Source organism: Alligator mississippiensis, chromosome 8, assembly GCF_030867095.1.
Source record: "Alligator mississippiensis isolate rAllMis1 chromosome 8, rAllMis1, whole genome shotgun sequence".
NCBI classification, from domain to species: domain Eukaryota; kingdom Metazoa; phylum Chordata; order Crocodylia; family Alligatoridae; genus Alligator; species Alligator mississippiensis.
In genome coordinates, this window is record NC_081831.1 from 75,537,751 (window position 1) to 75,550,741 (window position 12,991).

Here is a 12,991-nt window from a genome sequence, read left to right on the forward strand (position 1 = left end):
TTCTGTGGGACTTTTACAACTATGAGCCTTTTGTGTTCCCAGGCTATTTGCAGCCTTCAGCCTTAGTCTTATACCTGTGCTCTCTGCAAAGGAAGGAAATAACGATAAACAGAAAAAATACCAGAAAGTAATGAATGGAAAGGGCAGCAAATATGTACAGTAGCATTTTTGAAGCTCTCCATGTGTTATTTTCAAAGGTTTGAGTTGGATAAAGTAACATTTAACAATGCATAGGAAACACTTCACAGATTTACATCGACACCATTCTGCAAAAGGCCAAACGCTGACATCAGGTAGTCTGTGGAGCTCCCATTGTCTTCAATAGGAACCATACATTCATTTGTGAGCAAAGTTTGGGCAAGAGCGAGCATCTCTCCCAATAAAAGTTCAAACATGTCAAAACTGTATCTAAACATGTTTAAAAATGCTCTGCTTGTATGCTTTGGTTTTCAAGTTTACAGATATAGGTACTGTGTAATCCAAGTCATGCTTTCTGGAAGTATTCCCATTTTGCAGCAGGATCCAAGTTGTGTTTCACCAGCTGGACCAGTCCCAGCAAGAACCAGTCCATCAACTGTGGATTGTCTGGCATGGTATGGGATCCTGCCATACTTCTGACATGCCAGCTCCCCATTTATTCCCTATGCTAGCAAAACAGGAACAACTGTGATGGAGCTGGTTATACCAGTTTTAGGTCAGCATCTTGACTTCAAAGGGAGTGGTTACTACTCAGCACAGAAAAGGGGATCAAGATCTGACCTGAGCAATTAATTCCATTTCTATTGACCTTGGTTACATTTTTCTTAAGTTAAAGGGCGGGGGGAAGTCAATAATCTGGCTTTCTAGTGGAATAAGAGATTCATCCTTAACTATGGAGACTGCCATGGGTGCATAATGCTTTGCATTTATATAACGTCTTTCTCCAGGAATCAAAATATACTTCACAAAATATGTATGCTTATTAGCATAATAAGCATATTATACGTAAATGGCAGGGCATTTAGTAATCAAAGTGACAGGGAAACCTAACATTGACCTATGAACTGACCCTAGCACTACTGACTGTTAGCAATCTTTAGTCATTTGTTGATGTCTTCCAATCTGTGCACAGCCTCTTTCTTGACCATATGCCAAAAGAAAAAAAAAATGTGTCTAACACCTAAGAACTTTCTCTACCTGAAGCTCTCCAGTCCCTTTCCCCTTCTGCCACTTCTGGCTACACAACTTAAAGAACAGAATTGCTCACAATTGAATTGGGACCAACAGCTATTTCACACCGGTTTATAGAAGTTTAGGGCTGGAAGGGACCTCGTGAGATGATGAGCGCAGCCATTTAATTAAAAAATGGGTACCTAGGAAAGTCTGGAAATCCATTATTCAACACTTGCTTAGCCTTGGCATCTTACAAAAAGTGGTGATCTTAAAGGATGCTAGCATTTCTACTTCCACTCCTACCAGTCAAGGTAATGAAATAGGGAAAAAACAACAACAACAACAACAATAAATCACCATTGCCCCCTATAATTATGGATTTAGAGGTCTATAATCTTAGAATCATAGAAAATGAAGGTTGGAAGGGACCCCTGGAGGTCACGTCTAGTCCAACCCCCTGCTCAAAGCAGGACTGGTCCCAATTAGATTGTTCCAGCTAGGGCTTTGTCAAGCCAGGCCTTAAAAACCTCCAAGGATGGAGATTGCAGCACTGCTCTAGGTAACCCCTTCCAGTGCTCCGCCACCACTGAAAACAGTTCATCTCCATCCTCTTTGTAACCCCCCTTCAGGTAATTAAAGGCTGCTATCAAATCCCCCCTCAGTCTTCTCTTCTGCAGGCTAAATAAGCCCAGTTCCCTCAGCCTCTCCTCAAAGGTCATGTGCCCCAGCCCCCGAACCATTTTCGCTGCCCTCCATTGATCTCTTTCCAACTTGTCCACATCCTTTCTGTAGTGGGGGGCCCAAAACTGGATACAGGACTCCAGATGTGGCCTCACCAGTGATGAACAGAGAGGAATAATCACTTCCCTCCATCTGTTGGCAACACACCTATTAATGCAGTCCAGGATGCTGTTAGCCTTCTTGGCAACAAGGGCACACTGTTAGCTCATATCCATCTTATTGTCCACTGTCACCCACAGGTCCTTTTCTGCAGAGCTGCTGCTTAGTTTGTCCCAAGTCTGTATCAGTGCATGGGATTCTTCTGTGCAGGACTTTGCACTTGTCCTTGTTGAACCTCATGACATTTCTTTTGGTCCAATCCTCCAATATATCTAGGTTTCTCTGAATCCTAACCCTACCCTCCAGCATATCTACTGCTCCCCCCAGCTTGGTGAAGGTGCAATCCATCCCATCTTCCAAATCATTAATAACGATATTGAACAAAAACGGCCCCAGGACTGACCCCTGGAGCACTTCACTTGATCTTATTTAGATCTGTTTTCCTGGCTTTATTTCATGGGCATGATTCTGCATCCATTGAAGTTAAACGGAAAACTCCTAACATTGAGGAATTGAGCCCTAAATGGTTATCTTTGGGTATTTTACTGAAACCAGGACACCCCAAAAAGGCTACCCCCTCCAAAAACTGCCCTGTTAATGAGAGTCTGAGTAGTAGGACAATAGTTTTACAAAGCCAGAAAAGGCCACAAAAAAAGGGGTGGTGTCATATGTTCTTCATTTAGAAATATCACAAGAACATTACTTCTCACAGTATTTACAAATGCAAAACACATGGCTGTAACCTGTAATACTGCAAGAAATACTGCTCTTTTGGTTGGGTTTGTGGCCTCAGACTTTTGAAATATGAACCAAGCAAGGGGATTTCAGCCTAATGCTCTATTCAGCCCATTCCTCTACAGACCCCAAACTTTTGGGGGAGAGGGAAAACCTGCATTTGGAAGAGGCAACTTGCCTACAAATACAGTAATTTGCTGCATTTGGCAAACAAAGCCCCATGCATTTCCAAGGGGATGGAAGGTGAAGTTAGTTAACTAAAGACTTTTGCCCTCCATTCAATTAAAAAAAAACCATACTAAACCGGCTTTGCTTCCCATAAAGAGTTTTATAAGTCATATATAAAGCTTCCTGCATTTACTATTTGGGTTCAATCAATATTGTTATCTACCTGTCAATTTTTCTTGCTCTTTAATGCAGAAAGAGAGCAGCCTTTTTTATAGCTAGCTCAGAAAGTACTAAGCTAATCAATACATGCAGCGATAACAGGATGATTTGAAACACATATAACAAAAGCTTATCACTTTGCTCTATAGTGAACCCGTCAAAATATTTTCCTAGAAGTAATGTGAAAATAGAAGTTCTCCATCTTTCATTACTTAAGTGGGTGGTGACATGGGTGTTACAGGCCTTTTGGATGTGTTCATAGCTCTGCATTTTCAGGAGAAATTCAGTATCTGACTGTTTTCGCCTTTGCAGGAACATTAGGTCAGCCATTCAGCAGTTCCAGAGAACTCTGTCTTATAAGTAAAAATTATCTTCATTGCCCTTGATTTATTTGGTCCTAAACAATTATTGGAAACCCGTGCATTGTTCTCTACCAGCACACATTACATTTTTCAGGAACTTAACTGGAATCTGCTCTGATGTTTCTGCAAACCGGAAACCCCTTGCTTTAGTCAAGGCATTTAATAATTTCTGTTCAAGCTCAAACTGAAAGGCATGGACTCTCTCTCAGCTGCCTCCTGCTAAGTTAGACAATATGATATAATTTGCAAGCACCTGATTCCTAAAGGTTTAAATAGACATAGGAATATTAAGATTTGGGATTTGAACACAGCAAAGAGAGGATCAGCTGTTGCAGTGGTCTCTAACCCCTACGTTTTCAAAGAAATGCCTAGGATTTAGCCACATAACTCGCGTTTAGAGTTAAGGTATCATCATGTACCATCATACCGCTTAAGTAGGTGGAACTCTCTATGCAGTAAAAATGCTCTGTATGGCAGCCCAGGCTCATCACTGGTTACCGAATGTTACATGCCAGCTCAAAAATTAACAGATGTGTATAAGCATGGAAAGAAAGAGATCAGAACTGCAATGAAAGACCTGGTAAAAAAAAAAAATGCTGGTGCCGTGAAGCTTATTACTGATTTTATGCTTCGACTAACCATCGGTCCTATCAACTCTCTACCACAAGTATCACAATATTTGATGACTTTTCTGCAAGGCCAATACTTGGAGTCATATGACGACCTCTAAAACACAGATGACATGAAAAACGATGCTTCTAGCACTCAAAAATTGCTAGGAAGTTTGAACCTTTAAACAACAAGAGGCAAATTAAAACCTACATTAATTGGATTTTTTAATAATAGCCTTATTTGTAAGGCAATCTCAGGATTTTGGGAGGCCTGACTCATAACTTCGGGATGGTTAGGGTTGGCAAGACTATTTGCTGTAGGTAGCGTGCAGTTCAAAATACTGACACACTAAGGTTCTTTACCTTAACAGTTAGAAAATCCCAGATGTAATAAAAAACTAAGACGTTGGGTCTATGCTCCCAGAGGCGGGGTGGGAAAAAAGAGAACCTAAAGGATCCATTAATAGTAAGTAGATCCCCAAATGATATGGCGGATGCACAGTGGACTTCAGCAATGAGCAAACAACTTCTTTGCTACCGTTACCGGAGTTGAGTACGTCTCGGGTGCATCTGAGGGCAGAACAGGACTCGGCGGCTATGCACGGACCCTAGAGCAACATCCCAGGTGATACGAAACGTGTTATAAAATTGATCACTTCCTCACGCGTGGCAGAATTTCTCCAATGTGCTCCACTTCCTAAAAGCTATGATAAACTGAGCCGTGTTTCCAACGTGGCCCCTGCCCACCCTTTAAATCTGCATGCTTCGAGGATTTCGCTACAGAGTTGTGGGCAGCAAACACCTGGTCGAATCAAAACCTCCGATCTGCACGCACCAATTCATGCAGCCAGCTCCTGCAACTGCCAGCATGCCATACCTGCCCATACAAAGCTGTTCGCTTACATCTGATTTTCAGGTGCACAATGTCGGGAGCACCCGAAAGCTTGGGTGTGCCATCTTGGTATGCAAATGGACCAGCTAGGATGAGACGAGCTTGAAAATCCTGCTTAAAGCACGTACGCGAACCACAAAGCCAATGAGGAGAAGTGTCCAAAAATGCAACTCTCCAGCCAGTGGGTCGCAGGAGATCAGTCCCACCACCACCTGGAAGGATATTAGAAGGCAACCCTGTGGAGCAAAAGTGAAATTGTTTCAAGCAGATCACTACTGCTGGAGGTGGCTAGGGAAGGTTCATAAATTGATAAGCACCACCAAAGGATCATAAGCCTCCACATCAATTGTATAAAAATTACAACAGAGCCACTCTCTGCAGTCATTCTGAAAAGGTTATGGGTTTCACAGGTGTGCACTGTCAGTTCTGATTAAGCTTAAACTAAACCAGTTATCTATAATGTTGGATTGGAAAGAGTTTTATTGCCAAATGTAAGGTAAATCAAATTCATGATGCACATCTGTGGAAAAACACAGAGGGACAAAGTTTGCCATCCTGACATAAGAAAAACAACCCCTGAAACCCAGAGGAGTTTTGCTTGCATACGGCCCACAGCTTTGAGGCTTGTCAGATGTTCTCAATAGGAGTAGAAAGCCATTCCTTCCTTCAACACGGCTTCATGGCTTCTTTCCATCTGCAACTCATTCTTCGCTTTTATAACACACAGACTATTTTAAGATTATTATCTGCAGTCACTGCTAAAGAGACTCGAGTTTACTATTTATCTCATCATAAATGAAGTTAATTATACACATATACTTTTCACTACACAGGATATAAACCAAAGCAGCTACAGCCACAAATTCACAACATAATTTTTCATCTGGGTAACTACCAGCTTTTCCATTAACCAAAACAAACATATACGGTTCTCATCAGATATATTTCAAGCTGTGCAGAGAGGATTCTGGGTAAAATCCTCCCCCGCGGAAATCATTGGTGAATCTCCTATTGGATTCAATAGGGCCAGGATTTTACCCTCCATGTTGAAGGTACAGGGAAAAGGCAGGCAAACTTTACAGCTGATACCAGACTCATGTTCTGCAGCAGAAGTAGTACTTCATATTAATGCTGCACTTCAAAGCGTGTCTATTGACTCATTGTTGTTTTAATAGATGGCAAAAGTGAATAAATGTATTTGCCTTTGCAACATCATTATTTCATTTGCATGCAATTATTTACTTGCCAAACAATACTAGCGACACATCGCAACAGAGTCTGAAGCTATCTACATCAGCAGATTTTTAACCTAAGGTAAAAATAAACAGAAACATCTGTAAAGTAATCTTGTACAAAGCTACATTTATTAACAAATACATTTTCTAATAAAACACCATCTGCAAGCAACTCTCAGCTTCCACTTGATATAAATAGGCCTTTTACTGTTTTCAGATGCAGTTCCCAGAAAATTATTCCAAGCTCTACTGCAAAACACATCAGTCTTTGTTGCTGCCTGGAATGTTAATAAATAACATCAAGTTTTTAAATAGTCAAACAAATTATTGGCTTGAAACAATTATTCCAATAGAAAAAGCTGACCTTTTGCAATAAAGTGGTTTAAGAGTGTATCATTCCTCATTTCTGGTATTAAAATATTACCAAGCAGGGAAATATCACGGGGGAAACAGAAAGCTATGAAAAACCCATATTGCAACTCTGTTCATACACAGTCTATAAACCTACCTTGCAATGGTTACTGCTTTACAGCAAGTCTGAATAAGAAATACATGATAAAATATAAATGTTTCAGATGGACCCCTTGCAAAACAGCTGTGCAGAAAAGGTTCAGGACACAAATAGCAGCTAACTATAACTTCTAATCACAGGACTGTCGTGCTGACCAGAGACACAAAACTCAACAACTTCAGCTCTTGGTGCCAGGAATTGGAAGTGAATCCCAATGCTAAGTGCTATTGAAAAATCCATAAAGATTTAACGGGATACATTTACACAAGTGTTGCTCAGACCTTAAGCCACATTAACTCCATTAAAGTCAATGGGATTGAGAAACAAACTCTGAAAATGTACCTCTTATCATTGTCCATTCAGAATCACTGGCATTAAGATGGTCAAGGCATTTTAAGGAGTGGGTTTTTTGGTTGGGGGGGGGGAGGGGGTCTTGGAAAAGCGCATGACGGCACTCAAGTCGGATTAACTTCTACGCAGGTAGGCAAAACTTGGAACTACGAGGATGAACACAGAGATACCAGAATTATGTAGCCAGAAACTGTGCTGGTATTCACGGATTTAAGCCACCTGAGGAGCCAGTCCTTTAATATTACTGGGAATCAACCAACGTTAGCGTTGCATGGTAGAGTATTAAAGCTTCGCTTAATATAACTTACTAAGGTTGTCACAGAAATCAAAAGGGAATATGGAACTATGCATATTCAAGGAAAGGGGTGTATTTATGGCATTATTCTGAGAAAAGGAATTGCATATTTCAGTAACAAATGCGCAGTATGATAAATACTCATGGGACACCACCAAAGAAATTGCTTGAAAGTACTTACTTCACTAGCTTGAGGGAGCTTTGGTAGTTTATTCTTAGAACTGGGTACATTAGCTTTTCCTTCCAACAGCGTTCCAAATGATTGGTTTCCATATCCACTCTCAATTTCTACTGGAGGTTTGAGTTCAGGCGAGTCATTCGGTACTTGGTCCTGACCATCCATAGGTCTCACATATGCTGTGGGCTTTTGTTGGACCATGCTAGTTTTACAGTGCAGTCCTGGTGGGAAATTCTGGGTTGAAAGACCATTGGTTGCAGATAACAAGGATGTAGAAGGAAGTGGAGATCCAGGACCATGTGCTACAAATTCAAGTTCTGTTGGTGACTTTGAATGACTGTTTTCTTTATAAGTGTGTTCGCTACTCGTTGACTTTGAATGATTATGCCTCCGTGAATGTGATGATGAAGCAGCAGGGTTTGCTTCTTCAGCTCCTCCACTTTTATGCTGCTCGCTCTGACAACTGTAGGGGTCTTCATACCGGCTTTGAGGCTGGTCATGTGAAGAGCTATGCTTTGACCTACTCTGTTGGCTACTGGCTTGGCTTGGCTGTGCAGCATTAGAGTTGTGACCACCACGTGACCAGTCTGTCCTGGATTTCCTGCTGCTCTGGTGACCGTGTAGCAAAGCAGAATTGGATGACAGGGACGAAGGAGGTGGCATTGATGTTGACGAGTGACCACTGATCTGGTGAGATGGGATCATCCTGTTTCTTTGTTCTGGAAAAAAGCTCTGTTCATTTTTATCAATGGGAGTCTGTGGTACCGAATTCTTTGGGATTCCTACAAGGTGGCTCTGGTTGGAATGGTTGGTTAACAAGTCCTTCATTTCATCATAGTTTCCCAGCGTGTTCTGGACACGGTTTGCAAGGGCATCACCTTTGTTTGTCTAAAATGACAAAAACGTAAGGAAAAGGGTGAGTGAATCCTGTGGCTGTAAAGTTTCTGCTTGGAATAGTTGTCTTGAAAAAGATGGCAAATGTTAGCTGTTTAATGGTGTCATGCTGACATTTAATTTAATTTCAATTACATTTTGCATATGTTATGTAAGAAAAACCCATCAATAACTGTGTTCAGAGAACCTCTTGGAACAGGCTTGCATGAGTAACAGTTGTATACTGCTTCCTGTTTTCTTAAATATGCTCTCAGAGAAAGGTTTAAATTACATCAGTTATGATGCTATAAGCAACATCGCCTGATTTTATCTCTGATACGGCGGGCTTGCACATTTTATATCCTGCAAAATGTGGATGTACAATTACTGGTCAAGGAGTATTTGAATTGCAATCAAGCATTTTATTTAAATATGCTATTTTGATACCATCTCCTTGACCCATAATTCTAATATACCTGGCAGCTGGCCTACAACTTCATTAACTCTAATGGACCAAAATGATCTGTGGTGTAATCTGAATTTCTTCCCCACTGAAGGCTCAGTCGGGCCCTGGGTCCCTAATAGCTGAGACCTAGAAAATGTACATTTCCGACTAGTGAAGTACCATACCACTAAAAGAGCCTTCCAAAGATGTTGCATCAAGAAAGATATAAATACCGATGACTACTGAAGTTTGAAGTACCAGGACGCCTCTGTTGTCTAAGAGTGTGTTGTACATGTCTGTGAATCAGGCAGTTAACAGCGACTGCAGTTTGAAGCAAGCAAACCTGACCGCTATCATTTTTTCCTTTTGAAGTACTTTTTCCGCTGCTATATATAAAAAAAACCTATGCAAATAAGCACAAAGGGAATAACTGATATACTGCTAATTTTTTTCTCTTTTTGTTTTAAAAAAAGTCATCTTAGGCCACAGCCAACATACCCGTCCTCTTCTGGGCCTTTATGTTACATTGAAAGCACCACCACTGCATTAAACAACCTATTCTCTGTATACGTTCATCGCTTTATAACACTCAAGGGGTAAAAACAGCGCTTTCCAAACTATGGTTTCTGTTCAAGCATATGGTAAATTTCTACAATCTGTAAATTCAGTTTGAAGCCACAATATATGTGGCAGGATTGGAGCTTTATATTTCCTATCTCCCAATGTGTGCTCATACTTTATGTTAAGTCTCCCATTTCTTCAAATGCCAAGAAAAAGCGTGAATGATGAAAGAAACCCTACAAGTGGGTTTCTCTTGGAATATCGGCTTAAATTTCCAATGCTGAACTAGCCTAGAGATGAGAGGAATATTGCAAAAAGTTTCCTCCTCTCGTTTAGTTCTTCTCATGCAGCAGAAACCGTTGGGAAAGAAGATAATCAATGCAAATTTCCTTTTGCTCACTTTCAGGGATTGTAACTTATATTATCACTGCACTGAGGCAGCGATTTAAAAATTAACCGTTCAGTGTTGTTTTTGTCTGTATACATTTTTCGCCGGTGCTCCTACACAGACATAGTTAATGGTTACAGTTGTGTGGGACTGTGAATCACTTTCATCCACTAAGTCCCTAGGTTGGTCATTTTAGTGGCAAAAATTATATTCTAGCTAAGCCAAGAATAAGCTCTTTGTATATGAGCAGTCTCCTTCAACTGAGTTGCACAATGAGCCATTTGGGCAGCAGCCAAAACCAGGCTCTCTGTTCAACCCCCAAATTTAAAACAAGGAGATTCCATTGTGCTTAAGGGCACGGCAGGAATTACGATGCGAGCTTTAAACACTTACATACTTGTTCTGTTCTCTCCTTCCCTCCCAAACATTTTAACTCCTTGCACTATAGCACATGCGAAAGGGCCACTTTTCTGACCACGCCGCCTTTCCTCTAAGTTTGGGTTAGTCTTTCAATTTGCATTTAACGCACTGTCCCATAAAGCTCAGGGGAAACGTAAAAAATGTACTAGGAACATATTCCTGCACTGTAACATTTGAACATCATGGCAATGCATAAAAGGGCATCTTCTCTATGCCGTTAGGGGGGGAATCAATATTTTAATTTTAGTACACAGATTTTCAATCATTTTTATCAAAGTCTCTCAGGTATTTTTCTGTACGTCATATAATGCTAAATGTCATTTCAGTTCATATTAGCACTGTTTTATGGAAAATGCTTACATCTTTGGAATGAAAGATATGATATAAATGTGTGGAATTATTATTTGCGGTTCGTTTCTGAGAGTATTAGTGGCGGGGGGAAAATGAGCCTTTCCTGAAAAGCAGAGATAATTAATATAGGAATCCTCAGTCTATTTTAAAATCTCTAAGACCCTGAAGCAATGCTTACAGAAATCAATGTAAAGATTAGAATTGACCTGAATGGATCTGGATCAGGCTTTCAGAACAAAAAAAAAAAATACTTAAAATTAAATGTATATCCACTGTCAGTTGACATACCTTTAATTCATATATATGAGGCACATATAAGGCTAAATTCTGCCTATGATGTAACCTCACTGGGGTCAAGGTGATACATAGGTATAATCTGGGTATAATCTACTGTTAAATCATAAAAATATCAGTATGGCTTTCTTTCTTTGCTTTCTTCCTTTCTTTTTTGCTAAACAGATTTAGCTTTTTTGTTTAAAGCTGAGTATTCTTGCCAAGCCTTACTACAAACTCAACACAAATGAAATCCAGGTAGCCATTATATGTTACCTGCAGGATGGGGACAGGTTCTCACTTCCTGTTCTGGGTAATTGGTTGCTTTCTTAAACTAAAACCGCTACAGTCTTTATTTTCTGAACAGCAAGTTGAATCACAGTTTCCCCACCGTCAAGGGAATACATTTTCCAAGTATTTTGAGATATAAGTTCATGTTCTGGCTTGTGACTCACAATGAGCGGCGTTCCCCCTCATTCTGGCCTCCCCTTAATTTAGGAAGTGCACACCTTTCCTCTGTTTGGTTCTTTGCTTTGAAAATAAACAGTAATAAAATCTTATCGGAAGGCTAATTCGCTAGCTAGCTATCTCATTCTCCTTCTACAAAGAAAAGAACTAATGCATTCAAACATACGCCCAATTTACATGACTTCTTGTGATAATTTGTATGAAACTTGAGGATTCATAATTCATTCGCTGCCTCATACCTCGATATAACTAATCTCCACGGACTCAGGGCTGAGATCTTTTATGCTAAGCTTGAACACTGTGGAGGGGTTATCCTAAAAAAAAATATATAAAAAAATGTAACATTCTGTAAAGGCTCCCTTTAGAGGATCATGCTTTAGTGTCCCAGTTCTCAAGCTGAACTCTTCCTAGGCAAATCCTTTGAAAAAGTACAGACTATTTCCCATCCAGTTCTTTTATGAGAGACTCATTATAGCTGAGTCTATATATTAATTCAAACCAGTAAAAGGCATCAACAATTAACTAGTAAAATTGCTGCCCCTGCCAGAAAAGTTCTGACATCACTGTTTCAAGTGTCTCCAAACCAGATCACCTGAGACTGAGATATCATCTACTCCAAATGAATCAGCAATAGGATGGGCCAGGATTTGAAGGAGACAGCTCTTAGCCTACTTCTGCCATACCTGGCAATGGATAGCATGAGGCTCATTATCCTTGCTGTCCAAAATGGTGGTAGGTGGCACCACATATTTGAAAGCATTATTTCCTGCATGAAACGCTGGCAATCAAAAGGTCCGAAAATTCATATATGCATACACATAGGTACATATACGTGTGCTCAGTAGATATAAAGTATATCTACCAAGAGCTTTTACAACATTATATATTTTATTGTTTTAAATAGATATGGTAGGTAGATAAGTGCACATAATAATTAGGCAGAGATTGAGACAGATACACCACCTGCACTGTGGTACCCAAGTCATGGTAAAACCCATGTGATAAATGGCAGAGCCAGAGCCAGGCAATAAACTGCAATTAAATTGATCTCTTGCTCATTAATCCACCTTTCCCTTAATCTTACAAACTTTAGGGCATTCTCAAACAGCTGGCAGCTACTGATGGGAGCTGCTTTTCTGTTTTCTCTTCCACCCACGCAGAGCAGCAACCTCCATTGCAAAACCTTCATTTCTGGCTTACTGATATAGGGCATACATACACATACTTTTTTTCCCTGCAATGCGCTGGAGATATGCCACTTTGGAGCAGATGTGATTAATTGCTGCGAGCTGAGGTGACCTGTGCTGCGCCGTGTGCAGGTGTATAAGTGGCAAAATGCGTGTCAGCGCACAGAAAACAGTGGCGATGCACTTTTGCACTACAGCACCTCCTGTGTGTTTTAGTTCAAAAGTGTGCCACTGATGTGCATTTCGCCACTTATCCACCTGCAAGCGCCACGGTGCCGGGAGCTTTTCAAAGTGCCCCGCGCTGTGGTGCCTACGTGTGTAAAAAAGCCCATCGTGACTAGAGGATGGTAGATTTGCAAATAAGTTTCTAGCACAGGGGACCAAAGAGAAGGAAACAGATGCCTTCCATTTCCTGTGATCTCTTCTCCTTACCTCCATCTCCCTCCTCTCTCTACCTTCTTCCCTGGTTCTCCTGG

At 40.6% G+C, this 12,991-nt stretch overlaps 1 protein-coding gene across 4 annotated transcripts in view; it reads right to left on the reverse strand.

The window, feature by feature from the left end:
• Positions 1-12,991, reverse strand: part of AFF2 (ALF transcription elongation factor 2) — a 530,167-nt gene that overhangs the window by 278,427 nt on the left and 238,749 nt on the right. For all 4 annotated transcript variants that reach the window (XM_059732873.1, XM_019492849.2, XM_019492848.2 and 1 more), the window contains one exon: positions 7,553-8,437. In XM_059732873.1, coding sequence (XP_059588856.1) covers positions 7,553-8,377 — 825 coding nt within the window. In that variant the 5' untranslated portion in view covers positions 8,378-8,437. The remainder of the gene's footprint in view (positions 1-7,552; positions 8,438-12,991) is intronic.